Source organism: Lithobates pipiens, unplaced genomic scaffold (assembly GCF_037356315.1).
Source record: "Lithobates pipiens isolate NorthernLeopardFrog02 unplaced genomic scaffold, aLitPip1_a1.2 Scaffold_16, whole genome shotgun sequence".
Lineage (NCBI taxonomy): Eukaryota > Metazoa > Chordata > Amphibia > Anura > Ranidae > Lithobates > Lithobates pipiens.
This window is the reverse complement of record NW_027507748.1, coordinates 263,113,022-263,132,177: the sequence shown is the minus strand read 5'-3', so window position 1 is coordinate 263,132,177 and position 19,156 is coordinate 263,113,022. Positions and strand designations below refer to the sequence as shown.

At 41.8% G+C, this 19,156-nt stretch overlaps 1 protein-coding gene across 3 annotated transcripts in view; it reads right to left on the bottom strand.

The window, feature by feature from the left end:
* Nucleotides 1-19,156, bottom strand: part of FOXP4 (forkhead box P4) — a 123,566-nt gene that overhangs the window by 6,863 nt on the left and 97,547 nt on the right. For 2 of the 3 annotated variants that reach the window (XM_077481361.1, XM_077481362.1), the window contains exons 10-15: nt 13,110-13,193; nt 12,823-13,024; nt 11,982-12,023; nt 6,626-6,702; nt 6,426-6,527; nt 118-239 (exon numbers count right to left, since the gene is read on the bottom strand). In XM_077481361.1, the coding sequence (XP_077337487.1) occupies nt 118-239; nt 6,426-6,527; nt 6,626-6,702; nt 11,982-12,023; nt 12,823-13,024; nt 13,110-13,193 (629 nt within the window). The remainder of the gene's footprint in view (nt 1-117; nt 240-6,425; nt 6,528-6,625; nt 6,703-11,981; nt 12,024-12,822; nt 13,025-13,109; nt 13,194-19,156) is intronic. The other variant, XM_077481363.1, reaches the window with a different exon arrangement.

Genomic DNA, 19,156 nt, shown 5'->3' with positions numbered 1-19,156 from the left:
CATAAAGCTTGCACCCAACAATTTGCTTTATACATTTCTTTCTCACTAAATGTATAAATCCACTAGATTAGTAATGCTTTGTTAACATAATATGGACTTTTTTTTGCAAGAACCCACCCTGTCATCTTTGGCGGCCTCCTCTTTTGGTATTCCAGCTCATCCACTGTCCACACTGCTCCTTTCACGTTTTCCACACGCACAAAGCATTTATGCAAGCTCAGGTTGTGACGAACAGCATTCTGCAAGATATTAAAAGAGAAGCACAACACATTATCCAAAAGACTTTTATACAGGCTATCACAGCTTGGCACCCATGAGTTAATCTAGCAAAGCCCAACATCTCTTGTCATGTTTTAAGGATAGTCAGTATAGAATATTCTGTTGCCCTTTTACTCATAATATGCTGATAATTAAACCTTGCATATTTTCTCATGAGCCAATGCCTGCACCATTTCTGATTAGCAAGGAGTTAATAGCAGGGCACAAATTGCAACATGTGCATATTACGGCCCTTTTCTGACACTCCCACACACAAATATGACCCCAATTTCAAAGCAGCAGCCCTTTCTCTAGTTGGAAGCCCTGGCTGGAGATGAGAGACTAATTCGTTAGGTTAAAACATTAACAGCAATTTGAGAGGTCAGTTGAGGGTCAGGCAAGCAGAGCTGAGACAGATGGGCAGGAGGGGGTATACAAAGAAAATGAGAAACAGAAGCAAAGGAAAGGAAAGAGAAATAAAGACAATAAATAACTTATTCGTGAGATTAAAAATCAACACAAACATAAGTCATTTATAAAGACAAAACTAGCTATGATAATAATCTCCCACTAAAACATACTATATAAGCAATGAGTAAAAAACAAAACAAAAACATTTTTTTTGTTCCTTCTTTCTTACGCAAGCATTTAAAAATGAAAGGAAACATATGACTGGTTGTTAAGAAGGACAAAGACACATACAAAAATTTTTTATAAAAATAATCTTTAGCTAGGAACGGACTGAATTATCTTTGACAAAGCATTATATTAATCGTACAGTACAGGTCACAGGCATGGAAGTCATAGACCATGGATTATATGTAGCTACTCTCAGGTGACTGGACAACAGAAAAAGTTGCTGGGAATGCCTACAGTGCTCCTATATCCCCACCTATTCAATTGAACCCCTTTTTTTGCTAGTGTCCTTAGGTGATGGGTATTTTCTCCTATGAAGTTTTCTAAACCATTCTTTTTTATTTTCATTCACTACATCTGACATGTCTATCAAGAATAAACTGCTTATTGCCTCACAGCTCACTAGCAGTATCGGGAGTGGTTACCCTTGATACACATCTTGGGAATATACTTGGACCCAGCAGCAGCAGGTTCATCCTTTAATGTTTGCTTGTGACACTGGATCCTGCATTTGGCACTCACCTTGGCATGTGGTGCAAATGTAGTTAGCTACAGAATGCTATAGAGGTCCAGGGCAGTGGTCCATTCATACTGCATACAGACCCGTTGCTCACTGTAACAGGTTAAGTTCGATCCCCTCCGTAAACCTGCATCATGAATAAGGTAAGACACGGTATCCCTGTATTTAAGAATGGGTTTTGTTTTTACATGTAGGATGTTCAGTTTATGGTGTTATGCCCCTCTCTAAATGTGTCTACTACATTGGCAGTAGGTAACTTTATTGTAACGTAAACCTTTTTGAAATTTGGTGGGTTTTTCTCACACAGCATTGCTGCTTTAGTAGTTACACTGTGCCTTCCAGCTGATGCACTTCCACCTGTCATTTCTGCCGAGAACACAAGAAGCACATTTGTTGGTCTTGCAGCCGCCTACTGTTCCAGAGACACAGTCACAGGACACCTGGTTTAAGGTGAGCTCCTTTCTCACACCCTCTCTCATTCCACATCCATTTCATGAGTAATCCATTGGCGTTTCCCTCTTTTCAGCAATGGCAGACAATCGCGGTAAAGAGGTGATGAAAAAATGTCTTAAATAGCCCTCCTGCTATAACTGGCAATTGAGGCTATAGCCATTTCTCAGAGTCCCGCTAAGTGGACTGTGCAAATGAATAAAAACAATACGGTTTTTGAGGACCCTGTTCTGCTGGAACAATTGCTGAACAAATCTGGCACTTCTATTTTGTGTTGATGCCCTAGAGAATGTACTTTGCCAGCTCTCTAGAATCACACTGCTTTCTGTGCATGTGTGGTGATGGAAGCCTGTTTGGTGAATCCCTTGATTAATCTATCAAGGAATTTACTGGAGGAAAGTATGTTCACCCCACAAAAAACAACCTAAGCGTACTACTACTATGGCTACCACCTCTTCTCACTGAAAGGGGTCCTATTGCTTCACCCATCTTTGTTTTCATATGTGCCTATCTGGATCAGAGACATCCTGAATCTCAGGGTTCAATCTGTCAGAAGCTACTAAACAGAATTGTCCCCTACTTGATCTCTACCCTCCAATCTGCTAGCTTTACCTCAAAGACAGATTTCTGCACCACCCAGAGTCAACGTCAGCCATAAGTAGTGGTAAACCCAGTTCCTGCAAAGGAAAGGTTCAAAGGGCTTAACTCAAACCTATTCTCAGAATTTTTGGCATCAGTGAACACCCAAAATGTCTATCTTCATGTTCCCATCTTTCCTACACAGCAACAACTACTCTTTGCTGTGGGCGACCAACACTTTCAATTTGTCGCACTGCCATTTGGGCTTTCCTCTGCATCGAAAGTCTTCACAAACATGCTCCTGGCCCTAAGCTTCCAGGGCATCCATTTCATGAGGTACCGGGATGATTTTATGCGAAAAGATTCCTTGGCTATAGCTCTGTCTTACAAACATCCAAAAAGACAATCCAATTTCTTCAAACTTTTGGAGGCTGATCAGTTGATCAACCATCCAAAATCTAGTTGATCAGCCATCAGAACTGCTCTCCCGCCTGCCCATCGCATGGAGCATATGGGGTTGATCTTGGATACAGCCCAGCCCAAAATGATTGCTTCTCTAAGGTCCAACTGTTGGGCTCTCAGGTTAACCATGCATCCCTCAACTCGCGTTTGCATGGGTGTTCTGGACCTCATGGTGGCCTCCTTTGAGGTGGTTCCCTTTGCTCAGTTCCATTCAAGACCTTTGCATCTTGACATTCTCCCCATGTGGGACAAGCGGATCCTTTCTCTGGATTGTCAACTAATGCTGTCCAGTCAAGTGCAAAAGCTCACTGGCATTGTGGATTTCCATTTCAGCCCTTTGAATCCATCAAATCATTTCTTCCCTCTAACTGGATGTTGGTAATGATGAACACAAGCCTGATGGGCTAGGACAGGGTCTACAGTTCCCAGACAGTCTAGGGAATCTGGTACCTACAGGAGTCAATGCTCTCATCAACATTCTGAAAATGAGAGCCATAGGACTGACTGTCCTGGATGCAGAAACTAATTCCAAACCCTCTCTGCTATCTACATACAGGAAGTGGAAAATTGGCTTCCTGAGTCACCAACACCTGAACATTGTGGCCTGAAAATAGGACAGGTTTGTGGCTGACTCAAGGTGGGTGCCCTGGTGATTACTTGGTTCCTGTTGAGACTCATGAATTGTAGTGAAGATTCTCCCTCAACTGCTCTGTAAGAGAGATTAAGAAATAATTCTAGTGATTTTGCTTCGCAAGACAGATGAAGTGTTTCAGGTTCCAGTGATCCTCCTTGCACCAAATTTGCCTGGGAGAACTTGGCACACAGACATACACAGACTCCTGGCTGACAAGCCTTAGCCTTTTCCAAACAGGCCCTCTGTTCCACCCTGCTTCTCAGTTGTTGGCTTTAACTGCATGGCTGCTGAAACCCGGGTCCCAAAGTATAGGTTTTGCTGACTCTGTCATTCCCACCTTGCTTAAAGCAAGAAAATGTACCTCTCATAGGATTTACTATCACACCTCTGGATACTTTGGCTGGTGTGAGGGCAGGCACCTAGACCCCAAGGAATATTCTATTCCTTGTATCCTGGCCATCCTCCAGTCTTGCCTGGACTAGCATCTGGCTCTGATTACTTTGAAGGGACAAGTTGTTGCCTTACCCATTCTATTCCAGACAACTTTCTTGTCAAGATCGTCATACAAAGAGTTGCTTATGCTAATTCCCTATGCCAAACTCGTGTCTCTCCTTGGGATGGGAATCTGGTAGTTTTTGTTCTTCAAAAACCTCCCTTTAAACAATTTTGGGAGTCATTGAAGGATCTTGCAAGTAAGGTGGACTTTTTAGTGGCTATAGTTTCATCAGCCATGTCTCCGATGGTGGTTCTTTCTGGTCTTACATAGGGACAAGGTGGTTCTTCCTCCCCAAGGTAGTTCCTTCCTTGCACTTGAATAACAATATTGTCCTCCCTTCCCTATGTCCTCTTCTAAAACACACAAAACTAGATTTTATTCCACTGCCTGGGTGTGGTCAGAGCAGTTAAAGTGTATTTAGCCCCCTCCCCTGAAGGTCCCAGGAAGGAACATCCTGCACCCTCTTCCATCATTGCTTGGTGACCCAAGCTGCTTATTTCGAGTGCTTATTCCCTCAGGGAACGATTGATTCCATTCACTATCAGGGTCCACTCCAGTTTTCCTTGGGCTTTTCAGCATTAACGTGGTTATAGAGGTACAAGGTTTCTTTTTTTTAACCTTAATGCATTCTATGCATTGAGGTAAAACACCTTCTGCATGAAGCAGCCCCCCCCCCCCCCCCCGAATATATACCATGCAAGATCAAATAAGAATTTGATCACATTATCCTGTACACAGGAACATAAATAACATAGCTAAGGAGCAGCTAAAATGCATCAGTCTAAATAAACTACTAGGCACCTACACAAGCCTAGGTGACTCAGTGTCCACTCAGATAATACTTTGATTATTCAGCGATCTTACCCCAGCTCAGGCTGTCCGGCACCAGTCTACCACTCTGGATTCACAAAGTACATTACATATTATCATAAGCATAAACACATAATCATCCCCTAATGGTTTGATAACAAGGTAAAGTGGGCACAATATTAATCACATCTCCAAGAAATAAGCAGACAGATAAACAATAGGGGACTCAATTAACAATGGGAATTCACACCTAGGAGACATACTTAACAACATATAACACCTTAATAAAGAGACTTTAGCAGGAGACCCCAGTATCTGGTTGCTTTGAGCTGATTAGCTTAACAGCTACTCTGAGTCTCACAGTCTAAAGCCTGGTACACACAGAGACACTGTACTAATCATGAGAGTATGTGCGGTGATCTCCCCTGCTGAGCTGTTGTGTTCTGACAAGCGGACGGCCCCCCTGCCAGAACACTCCGATCAGCGCTCTCTGCCATTGGCAGTAAGTGCTGATCTGGAGTCATCAGGCTGCTGGTTCGGTCAGCTTCTGTTGGACAGACTGACATACATAAGGCCTGAATGTCAGACTGTTTTTTTTTAACTACCTATTGTCTCCCGACATTCAGCCCATGTGTACAAGGCTTAAAGCAGTAACTGTTGGTTTAGGTACAAAGGACCCAAATCAATGTGTTTTTTCAGGGAGACATGGACCCGAAATCGAAGCAAGACCACTCCAAGAATCCCCCAGGCACACACCTCCCAAAGTGTAGCGCTCTTTTAAAAGCCAGAACTCATAGACAGTAGGCAAGAGCCCCCCCTGCAATCCCATCCAAAAGCCCCTGTCCTGGTTGGGTCTGTTACATTTTGCTTTATAATCACTTTAAGCATCCGTTTTGCAGGCTACCACCTGGTCTTCTGTTCATTCTTTTCTCTGGGTGGATGTTCAGTCCAAGGCGCTTCAAACTGTCATCAGGTCCACAGCCCCTTATTTTTGTGGGCCTGTTGGCTATGTTGTTGCCCACCCTCAGTTAATTGTTTCAAGATGTCCCATAGTCTATAGCTTCCTGGTCTGTGTACTGTATTGTATGATTAAGATTAATATTTCTTTGCTAATGTTGACACTGATTCATATGAATTCTAAAGATATGTCCACTATAAACATTTTTTAGTGGTTTCCTTACTTGCCTATATTGCACACTGTATTATGAAAAAAAGCTGTCTCATTGATTTGTCTGTTAGACTAATACTGCACAGTGCATAGGCCCATACAACATATTCAAATTCTATTTCCTTTCCCCTAATATAGTTTTATTTTTACGATGATATAAATGTAACCGATAAAATCATGAGACCTATGTACAATTAATAGCGCTTTAAATACTGCATGCTACTTTGCAGCATTATACACTTTGTAAATATTGTAGAACTCAGATTAAACCTTTGGTGGCATAAATGATGACTATGTTCACAGTACAAGGCAAGCCTCTCACCTATAAAAAAATTTACAATAATTGATAACAGTGTGAAAAGTCTGCACTCAAGCAGTATAATTGTATGATAATATAACAGATCCAACTTACTTTCCATGTAGCTGTGTTTCTCCGGAAGTAGGCAAACATGCGAGTAAACCAATTGTAGATCTCATTTAAAGTCAACTGTCTGTCTGGTGTGTCTAGAATAGCCTGTAGGGAACATTAGAGTTTGGGTGGACATTTTGAATATGACACCAATATATGCTATGTGTCATTCTATTATTTATTTCTTATCTCAAAGCTCTTACCTGTCGTATGAGTGAGGCATATGTAAACGGCGGACGGACTTCAGCATTTTTATAAAACTCGTGATTCTGTGCAAGCTCTAAGACAAAACACAGAAAATAAAGAACATAACAATATTAATGATAACAGATACAATGGAAAATGTTTAATAAAATCTAGAATGTCAGAAAACAAAACTTTGTGCACATACAGTAGTTTTAATATACCAGGTCACATAGAAGGTGAGGTTAAAAAAAGACACGAGTCCAACCTATGTGTGTGATTATATGTCAGTATTGCATTGTATATCCCTGTACGTTGTGGTTGTTCAGGTGCTTATCTAATTTTTTTTGAAACTATCGATGCTCCCCGCTGAAACCATTGCCTGTGGAAGGGAATTCCACATGCTTGACGCTTTAACAGTAAAGAACCCTCTACGTAGTTTACGGTTAAACCTCTTTTCTTCTAATTTTAATGAGTGGCCAAGTGTCTTGTTAAAGGTGTTATATAAGTTGTACAATGACTTCAAGTGCCATAAAATATTGTTGAGAAAAACACAATGTTTATTACATGGCAAATTTAATGGCTTATTTGACCACAGACATACACAATAAGAACCATGTGCTGTATAATTCCAACAATGTGCCCAATCTAAGATAGCGACAAAATGTTTAATACCATGTACCATAATAATGAAAATTACTTAAAACAAATCACAGTCCATGGGGCCTGTTTTTAAAAAAGTTGGTATACTAAGGTTTGTATGCAATTTCTTTTTAGGAGCTCATTCATCAGCCTTGTTTCTCCATGTATAAAACAAATCAAAGAGCTAACAGACAAACTGGAAAAACAGCAAACAAAATTGCTATATTTTGAAAACTTCCATATTTCCATAACATGCCTCTATTAAACAAAAGTCCAAAGTTTGGTTAGCTTATTCACATTATAAAAACGACAGACCACTATAAAAACTGCAAGAAAAGTAGATGAGTTGTCCTTAGTGACTCTTATTATAATCTCACGTAGAAAAAAAATTATAGCTGCACTGTAGTTGTTTGGACAAAAGAATAATTTTCCTTTTTCAGTATTTATACACGGGCCCAGCTTTTCTCAAGTGAGAGAAGATGGTTTACACTTAGTGGAAAGCAAACATGCTTTCCACAACTGTGAAGAACTGTGAAGAAGTGAACAAATAAAATATGTACTATTTTTAAAACATTGCACAACATCTTAAAGCAGTTTAATTTACAATGTCATTAAAGTGTTTGTTACCCCAACATGTTATATTCCTATGTGCCTACTGTACCATGTACTTGTATAAAGTATCTGGTTCGCTTTGTATTGCTTCCTTTGTGTGAAATCCCTGGTGTTCCTGTCAGTCATTTTGCTTTCCTATTAAAAACTGACCACACTGAGCAGGAGAACACACTGTGGTCAGTTGTCTTGCTATGCTGGGATCTCAGGCTGCTCTCCTCCAATGATCAGACTTGTCCTGGCACCCTCCCTGCGCAGCCCTTCGCTGGGAACAGAGGGAAGGTGACCACTTATAAAAAGGTGTTTATATATATTTTTATATATTTATACAGAAATGTTTTTCCTTTCATTTTTATTTTAAACTGAATGGGTTTAAAATCACTTTAGGTGTATTTTTTAAAACAACGAGTATCTCAATTTGACTTGGTATTAGCCTCTTGCAATCCTTTGTACAGCATAGATTAACCCCTTGCCGCCGAGTGTACGCAGATGTGCGTACTCGGTTTTCGGGGGTTATACCAGGATGATGCCCACAGCTATGGGCATCATCCCGGTACTGTTTTTTAGAGCCGGCGATCAGTTTTCCAGCGATAACAACCGATGCAGCACTCGGCTGTTATACCGCCTCCAGCCACTCTTACGGGGCTTTCCGTTCCACGGGGAGCCCCGATCAACAATCCGATGCCTCCGGCGGCTAGGGACAGACTGGAATGAAGCCGTAAGCGGGTTTTAAAAAAAATACAGTATTCAGAATCGCAGAAAATGGCGATCTGAATACTTTGAAGTGCAAAGGAGGGATTGGAGGTGTTTTAGACCCCCAATCCCTCCATAAAGAGTACCTGTCACCACCTATTACTGTCACAAGGGATATTTACATTCCTTGTGACAGCAATAAAAGTGATCAAAATTTTTATTTTTTTAAAACAATTTAATATTAAAATAAAATAAGAAAAAAAATGTTTAAAGCACCCCCGTCACTGCGAGCTTGTGCAACAAAGAAAATGCATATGGAAGTCGCGCCCGCATATGCAAACGGTGCTCAAATCACACATGTGAGGTATCGCCGTGATCATCAGATTTAGAGCAATAATTCTAGCACTAGACCTCCTCTGTAACTCTAACCTGGTAACGGTAAAAAAAAAATGTAAGCGTCGCCTATTGAGATTTTTAGGTACCGTAGTTTGTCCTCATTCCACGAGTGCGTGCAATTATAAAGCGTGACATGTTTGGTATCTATTTACGTAAGATCATCTTTCACATTATACAAAAAAAATTGGGCTAACTTTACTGTTTCGTTTTTTTTAAATTCATTCAATTTCCCCAAAAAGTTGCGTTTAACCACTTGCTTACTGGGCACTTAAACCCCCCTCAGTCCCAGACCAATTTTCAGCTTTCAGCGCTGATGCACTTTGAGTGACAATTACGCGGTCATACAACACTGTACCCAAATGAAATTTTTATCATTTTTTTTCCCACAAATAGAGCTTTCTTTTGGTGGTATTTAGTTACAGCTCGGAGTTTTATTTTTTGCTAAACAAACAAAAAAAGATGCAAAAAAAAAAAAAAAAAAATCATGTTTTAATAGTTTGTTATAAAATTTTGCAAACGGGTCATTTTTCTCCTTCATTGAAGTGCGCTGATTAGGCGGCACTGATAGGCTGCATTGGTGGGCACTGATGGGCTGCATTGGTGGGCACTGATGGGCTGCATTGGTGGGCACTGATAGGCTGCACTGGTGGGCACTGATAGGCATAGTTAAGGCGGCACTAATAGGCACAGATAAGGCGGCACCGATGGGCACAGATAAGGCGGCACTGATGGGCAAAGATGGGCACAGATAAGATGGCACGGATGGGTGGCACGGATAAGTGGCACGGATGGGTGGCACGGATGGGCACTGATAGGTACCACAGATAGATGGGACTGATGGGCACTGATAGGTGGCACTGATAGGTGGCTCTGATAGGTGGCACTGCTGGGCACTGATGGGCGGCACTGCTGGGCACTGATGGGTGGCACTGCTGGGCACTGATGGGCGGCACTGGGGTGCAGCACCTTTGAGGCAGATTTTGGGTGGCACTGTGGGTGGCACTGCTGGGTGGCACTGTGGGTGGCACTGTGGGCACTGCTGGGTGGCACTGTGGGCACTATGGGCACTGCTGGGTGGCACTGACAGGGGGGCACTTACTTTATTTCAGGATGGCACTGCGGGTGGCAGGTGGGCACTGGCAGGGGGCAGGTGTCCGCTTAAATTGCTGGCCGTGATCGGGACTGATGTCCCGAACACGGCCGCCGGCGATCGGCTTTTTTTTTTCTCCTCGCGCTGTCAGCGCGAGGAGGAATACTAGCCGATTACCGGCTCCGTTTTATCACATGATCAGCTGTCATTGGCTGACAGCTGATCACGTGATAAGGGGTCGGGATCGACCCCTTACACGGATCGGTGATCAGGCGAGTCTCACGGACTCGCCGATCACAGAGCGCGCCGCGCGCGCCCCTCAGGGGGCGCGCAGGCCGCTCGTATCCGGGACGACGTCAATAGACGTAGTCCCGGAAATGTGGGTCCGCGCTGTTGCCGTCATTTTGCAATAGCGCGGATCCCAAGTGGTTAAAACACCACTGCACAAATACCGTGTCACATAAAATATTGCAACAATCCCCATTTAATTCCCTAGATTCTCTGCTAAAAAATAATAATGTTTGAGTGTTCTAAGTAATTTTCTAGCAAAAAATACGGATTTTAACTTGTAAACACCAAATGTCAAAAATAGGCTTAGTCATGAAAGGGTTTCATTGCGAGAGGGAGAAACAGCAAACCAGCTGTACTGCAGTACTCATATGTTAACAAATAGCATGTTTGCAGGAGCAGAGTGATAGAGAAATTTGCTCACCACTGCTTTTCCTTCATTCCTTCACCTTCCATTCACAGGCTGGGGTAGGGACAAAACACAATTGTTTTATTTAACTGCAGGAAAGGCAAATGAGCTTTGCAGGCTGGCTGTGTGGTCTGACAGGGCTGTGCAACTATCAAGAATTAATAGACAGAAATCCTTTGGCAAGTAATACAGCAATCGTATACGTATTTCACCAGTTTATTTAGCTCTTCGTTTTTGATTTCAGGCCCAACTTTAAACCATGTGAAGTGTTATACCGTAATTTAAACCATCTATTTGACTAGCATTAGGCCTCATACAACACAGTACTGGAAATGGAAAGGCCTGGAAAATAAACTGAAAAATTGGGACAAAAACTGTTTTATTTTAGGGTTTTTTCTGGAAAAATTGGAAACAAAAATGTGGAATGTTATTTTAAAATAATATATCTATGACATGGTATTCAAACTTTTCAAATTATATAACATGAAGACCTTAATGAAAGTATTCTGAAACTTTTTGTAGTTCTCTCAGCTGAAGACAAGCAAATACTGGAAAGAAATTTACACTGTGCTTCTCAATGCAGTTCTCAAACAAGAGAAATATGCATTTCTGCCACTAGGGGCACTGCAGGGGAAAGGCCCCAGTTTACTTAGCTTAGTTTACTCCATCTTGTGACTCCTACAGATGGGTGATTGTTGGAATACAGTAGATGATAGTTCCTGTCCTCTCCGGCCTTAATTGACAGGTAAGAGAGTACATTTGTTTGACAATATAGTTAATCTTTTTTAACCTTTAATGGTGAGACCAGCATCTAGAGTTTGGAAACATTTCCTGGAATTTGCAAATTTTGTGAGCAAAAAAATATTATTTTCCATATACTACAAGGATGACAAAACACATCCTTGCATTGCATGGCAGAGGTGCCCTAACATAAAAAAAAAAAAACTTTCTAGAGTAGTGCAAGTAGCTTTTCCCTCTAGTGTTCTCATTCCAGAAACACCCTTTCTGTTGCTTCTGGATCATCACAAAGTTTTTCTTCACCAGCAGCATCTTCAGGTAAGGAAGTGTTTCAAACCACTGCCTCCCAAAAATACACAATGCCTTTGTAGGTAAAATGACACCTGGAAATCAGAACATTCATTAAGCTCCTGTAGGAGCAATATATGCTTCTGGATCAGCATTGTCAATAAGTGAAAATGCATCTTGGCAGGAATCTTTTACATTATTACCAGGGAAAGGGGGTGGTTACCTGTTTTCATGTAAAGTTGAAATGTTCTTAACATATACAGTCCTTGTTATTCCATTTGTAATAAAAAAATAAAAATTTAAAAAACAAGTTTAGTTTATTTGCTGAGTAAGCTGTACTTTTATTTTAAGCATAATACTTTTATATACACTGCATTTCACATTCCCAGTGTAAACAAAATGGCTTTCAATTTATAAAAGACTACATTTAAAAAAAATAATAATAATAAAAAAAATTTAATTTCCATTTTTTCTGCAGAAAAAAAAAAGTAATAATGGACATTTCTGTGAGGATATCCCTCTAATAGAAATATAGACAGAAATTAAAGTTTGACAGAAGATCTCACTCTTCCCCATTTTATCTCAAACAAAAGCTTAATTTGGAGTTTCTCTTTAAAGTAGAACTATAGGCAATTTTTTTTTTCCATTTTGGATAGGGTACGGGAGGCTTATAACCTCTGTAAGATTTATTTTTGCCCTCTTTGTCCCATAGCCACAACAGGAAGTGGAAGAAAATTTGTGAAAATTAAAAGGAATCTCCTGGGGAACCCCAGGTCATCAGCACTAGTGTTTCCATTGGAAGATTTCCCCTCTATTATTTTTCTGGGGACAACCCAAAATTCAATATTTTATTTTACTGTCATTTTTTATGATAACGGAAAAAAAGGGACAAATAGAGAGGGTGAATCTCGTTAACGGGGGCAAAGAAGGTATTAAAAACAAAACAAAACAAAAAAAGTTTTGCCTTTAGTTATACTTTAAGTAACTGTAAATGTTAGCAAACTCTAGTACTACTTTAACAATATTTAACTGTGACTAAAAAATAAGGGCGTAGTAGTGTTCACCTGAAGAAATTGGTGTACAGAATTTGTCCACTATCCTTCTTCGCACAGGACCAATGCTAGATAGGCTTGAAGAACTAATCACAGATGTGCCAGCTCTCACTGGGGTGATGGGTGCTGTTGCTGATGTTGGGGGTTGTTGCAAGCCATCTGGGTAGATGTCTGGGGACATTTTGTTGAGAGATGCACTGGAAACCAGGTTAAGCTGAGAGATAATGAAAAGGTGTCAAAGGAAAGTTATGAGCATCCACGTAGGCAATCTTGAGAAGACAGGCTCTTTGATAACTCACTGGTTGACTGAAGGGTTTTGGTTCGGACGGTCTCATATGTAAATGTGTCATCATGGCTTGCAGCCGTTCACTTTCTTTTGCCAGCTAGAACATAAATCTTTTGTTAGCCTAATACAGTTTTAATGCATAGAGATAGATAAGAATTCCAAGAAAAATAATGAATGCTACAACTTGGTTATTTTTGATTCTATGCTCATGCCCTCTAGACGTCTACACATAACAAGATACTCACTATCTGATAGCTGTTACTTAAGCATGTTTTGTCAGAAAATGTACTGTTTTTGAGGGTCCCCTAAAAGGGATGAGTACATTTTCAGAACATACAAACTAATGAGAACATTTTGCCAAACTTGATTTTGCAAATTTTGTTTTTCACCAAAATTGTTGGGGTAACTGCCATTTAATTTAGGTTTATGGAACCGCAACAGGAGATAAAAAGCTAGCTACCAGCTTAAAGATATCAGACAACCTTTAGATGGCAGTGACGTAAGGCATAAGGCACAACAGAACTTCTACCAGCTGGCCAGGTCAGAATGCACTGCATTCACCCTTCTGTTTTGAGCTCAAGGTTGCTCCCCTGCTGTGAATTATAGAATAGCTGATATCAGTGGCTGAGAAGCCACTAACCAAAGCCATTCATTAAAAATGTGACCCCCCCCGCCCCCACTAGTCCACTGCCCACACTGATCCATGTGTTACCCCTGCTGCATGCTGCAGGCTATGCTCCTGTGTGCCTGCTTATCTTCCCCTGCTTTCCCCCATAACTCCACACTTTTACTCCTCTCCCTTCCTACTGCTTGTCAGTCGGCAAACAAGATTGATGTGACATGATAGACGGGGGGGGGGGGGGTAGAAAAAGGGGTCTCTCGTGCTTACTGACACTTTAATGAAAGTATCAGTTCTGATCCCTCCATTTATAATTGAATCAGAAGTAAACATTATTTACTATGTCTTCCAGTTTGAGAATGAACAGGAAGCCTCGCTACAGATCACTTCCTGTTCATTCATTGAGTGCAGCTGCAGAGGAGAAAGAGATTAAGAAATCTGTGTTCCTGTAAAGAGGAACTGCAGTCTGCTGACATAAATTATAATAAAAACATATTTGCCATTCTGAAACTTCCCTACAACCACTTTGCATATTATTTTATATATACTGTGATTCTGTACTTGCCAAATATGCTGCAGAAATCTCCCTCCCCTAAGTCTAGCTGCATCCATTTCAACTGTGGGCAGCTGAAGCTGCTGCCTTTTCACTTCCTGGATTTACACAGACATACAGAGGCACACCTCCAGCTCTACAGCTCTCATTTGCCCACTTATAACTCACCCCCCCCCCCTTCCGGGCAAACTCTCAAGAGAGCTGTGCATGATGTCATAAGCCTAGGCTAATGACCAGACAAGAAACAGGAAGTGGGCTGTATAAGGTATTTACTGGCAGAGGATTTAATAGATTGGAAAATAACTGAAGGTCCGCTGTAATCTCTTTCTCTATCAAAAAACTGAAAGATCAAAAGCCTGTTTAGACCTTCCCTCATCCTGGGAATTCCCCCTTCCCCAACAGGACTAAGAAAAAAAAAGTAAAAAGTGAAAAAGAAAGAAAACAAAAATAAATCCCCATTTACATTTAGAACATTTTGTCACCAGTGTTTGCTTACAGCCACCGGAAGCATCCTGTAAAAATCAATGCCAGGCTGATGCCATGGCTGTACGCATGTAGCCATATGTCTTGGATGAAAACTGGGACACTCATATCGTGTAACTGCTCAGCTGCTGCCTGTGGCTGTACGCAAAATCCTGCGACATCCCAGGCACAGAAATGCACTCCTTTTTTGATGCTGTACAGCCCTTTGCAGATGTATGAATGAGGCCAAAAACACCCCCCACACACAAACTACTCACACAAAACACAACATACCTGTGTACCACAAACATAGTGGCCCTGATGTACATTTTACCCAAGTTCTGCAGTGCATCATTACAGTGCACTGCAGTGCTTAATTTTGTTTCATTTTTTTAAACTTTTTCAAAATTACATTCACTCAATGCTACTGCACCAGTACGTTGTGACACATTTCCAGGCATTGTAATGCACTGTGGTGCAATAACTTGGTGTTCTGCATCATTTTAACACTATACAAACCAGTGCATTGCACTGCAGATCAGGCATTATCACAGCCCTTACAGTAAGGGAAAAAAAATATTTGATCTTCTGCTGATTTTGTACGTTTGCCACTGACAAAGAAATGATCAGTCTATAATTTTAATGGTAGGTTTATTTTAACAGTGAGAGACAGAATAACAACAAATTATCCAGAAAAAGTTATAATTTGATGTGCATTTTAATGAGTGAAATAAATATTTGATCCCTTCGCAAAACATGACTTAGTACTTGGTGGCAAAACCCCTGTTGGCAATCACAGAGGTCAGGCATTTCTTGTAGCTGGTCACCAGGAATTTGTCCCACTCCCCTTTGCAGATCCTCTCCAAGCTTCAGCCCCGGAAGATTTTACCCCCTTCCTGACCAGAGCACTTTTTGCGATTCGGCACTGCGTCGCTTTAACTGGCTCCCAAACAAAATTGATGTCCTTTTTTTTTCCCCACAAATAGAGCTTTCTTTTGGTGGTATTTGATCACCCCTGTGGTTTTTATTTTTTGTGCTATAAACAAAAGAAAGAGCGACAATTTTGAAAAAAATGCATTATTTTTTACATTTTACATAAATATCCTATTACAAGGAAAAAAGGGGTGACGATTCTTCAGAAGTGATGATAAATGAAATCATGTGGGAGTGACAACAAACACATTGAATACACTTACCACAGATGGTGGACACACACGCCGTATAGCAGTGAGTCAAACGAGCCTTTGAGTCATCCACTCCAGTGGATCTTAACTGGGAAATGATGGTGTGATGGTATACCTTGGCCACATCTTGAAACACAACTGACACATGAAATCCTGGCAGGTGAACATGTCTGCATGCAAAGGTGATCACCAGCTGTAACGATCTGCAGTCTGCGATCACCAGCTGGTGATCACCTTTGCATGCAGGTACGTTCACCTGCCAGGATTTCAGGTACCGGTTGTGTTTAGAGATGTGGCCAAGGTATACCATCACACCAACATTTCCCAGTTAAGATCCACTGGAGTGGATGACTCAAAGGCTCGTTTGACCCACCGCTATACGGCGTGTGTGTCCACCATCTGTGGTAAGCGTATTCAATCTGTTTGTTGTTGCACCCACATGGTTTCAATCATCACTTCTGAAGAAGTGTCACCCCTTTTTTTTTCTTGTAATAGGATCATATAACATCTGAGGGAGGAGCTTCCAGCCACAGTGATTCGTTTTTCACAGACTGTCCTTGTTTGATTTCTTTTCACAAAGACTTTTTTTTTTTACTTGGCTATACTGTAGAAGTATTTGTCACATATTGATCTTCACAGATCATTTTTTTTGGGCTGGTTTGTGTGCAAAGATTGTCTTATTTGGTCACATCACAGCAGTATTTGTTTTATATTGATACACTTTGTTGCAGACTTCTATGTTAGGCTGGGTTCACACTGAAGCGATGTGGGAACGCCGCGAAATCCGCGGCGGGTTCCCGCATCGCATGCCTCCCGCTGGCAGTTCACACTGCCCTATGCGGACTGCTGGGAGTGTCAGTGAAACCTTAATGACACCCCCAGATCAGTTCGCATATCGCAGTGCTATCTGCAAACTCGGACAGGAATCGGATCGCATGGTGTGAACGCCCATGCGATCCGATTCTGCTGCGGACCAAAAAAAGGGTCCTGTGCGAGTTTGGAGCGGGTGTGATGCGAATTCAGCCATACTATCTGTATGGCTGAACTCAGAGATCGGATGTGATTTGCACTGCAGTGCGGTGCGAATCACATCCGGGTCTCCCAGCCGCAGAAGTGTGAACCCAGCCTTACTGGTTCACATTAATCAGCAGACACCTGTGCATTCCTTATCCCTGGGGGTATTGCTCCAGGAACTTCCTTACGGCCCCTTTCACACATGCGGACCGTATGTCCGTATTCCATCCATCCATTTGCGGATGAAATACGGACATACATGCATTCCTATGGGATAGCAGGTGTCTGCGATTGAACATCCGCAGACACCTGATATCGTCCGTCTCCGCTATGGTCCAATTTTGCAGACAGAGTTAAATCCTATTTTTCTATCCATCTGCAGAGTGGATTGGATGAACACAGACAGACGGTGTTCATCCGATCCCCCATAGAGGAGAGCGGAGATCTGGCAGGGACCGCTCTCTCATCTGCCGGCTCAGCGGGCATAAACGGAGCAATCCCCGCTGAGCAAGCGGATCATCACGGGGCGGATCATTACGGATCTGTCCCGTGTGAAAGGGGCCTTAGAAGTATTTGTATATTTGCTGTGCACTTGTATACTGCTGGTAGTCACTAATTTAGCACTCATCTCATGAGGTGACTCCTGGGATTTTCATACATTTATTTTTCTTCTTATAGCGCGGCATTTTATATTTTTCATTTTATTTCACAATCCACTATATTGTTGATGCTAGCTGCTGATTTATTATTTGTTCACATTTATTAGCAGCGCAACTTTTTTCCACATACATTATAATAAATATCCCCCAAAAATATATATATAAAAAAAAAACATTTTTTTCCCTCAGTTTAGGCCGATACGTATGGTAAAATTTTTTTTGTAATAAGCGTTTATTGATTGATTTTCGCAAAAGTTATAGCGTTTACAAAATAGGGGATAGTTTTATGGCATTTTTATTAATATTTTTTTTTTACTACTAATGGCGGCGATCTGCGATTTTTATCGTGACTGTGACATTACGGCAGACACATCAGACATTTTTGACACATTTTTGGGACCATTGTAATTTATACAGCAATCAATGCTATACAAATGCAATGATTCCTGTGTAAATGACATGGGCAGTGAAGGGGTTAACCGCTAGGGGGCAGGGTAAGGGTTAAGTGTGTCCTGGGGCGTGTTTCTAACTGTGGGGTGGGCGTGGCTACTTGTGACATGTCACTGATCTCTGCTCCCGATCACAGGGAGCAGAGATCAGTGACACTGTCACTAGGCAGCTCGGGGAGATGCTTGTTTAAATTAGCATATCCCCGTTCTTCCTCCCCGTGAGACGATTCACGGAGGTCCTAGCCGGCGCGCGCATGCGATGGCACGGCGGAAAATTTAAAGGGACGTACCTGTACATCCATTTGCCTGTCCATGCTATTCTGCAGACGTACATGGGCGTGCACCGGTCAGGAACCAGTTAAGGTTTTGAGGCTGGCATTTGGTAACTAAAACCTTCAGCTTCCGCCACATATTTTCTATGGGGTTAAGGTCTGGAGACTGGCTAGGCCAATCCAGGACTTTAATGTGCTTCTTCTTGAGCCACTCCTTTGTTGCCTTGGCTGTGTGTTTTGGGTCATTGTCATGCTGGAAGACCCATCCACGACCCATTTTCAATGCCCTGACTGAGGGAAGGAGGTTCTCACCCAAGATTTTATGGTACATGGTCCCGTCCATCGTCCCTTTGATGCGGTGAGGTTGTCCTGTCCCCTTAGCAGAAAAATACCCCCAAAGCATAATGTTTCCAACTCCATGTTTGAAAGTGGGGATGGTGTTCTTGGGGTCACAGGCAGCATTCCTCCTCCTCCAAACACGGCGAGTTGAGTTGAAGCCAAAGAGCTTAATTTTGGTCTCATCTGACCACAACACTTTCAACTAGTTCTCCTCTGAATCATTCAGACGTTCATTAAAAAACTTCAGGGGGACCTTGCGGGGCGCTGCAGGATTTCTGTCCTTCACGGCATAGTGTTACCAATTGCTTTCTTGGTGACTATGGTCCCAGCTGCCTTGAGATCATTGACAAGATTCTACCATGTAGTTCTGGGCTGATTTCTCATGATCATTGAAACTCCACGAGTTGAGATCTTGCATGAGCCCCAGACCGAGGGAGATTGACAGTTATTTTGTGTTTCTTTAATTTGCGTATAATCGCACCAACTGTTGTCACCCTCTTGTCCCTGAC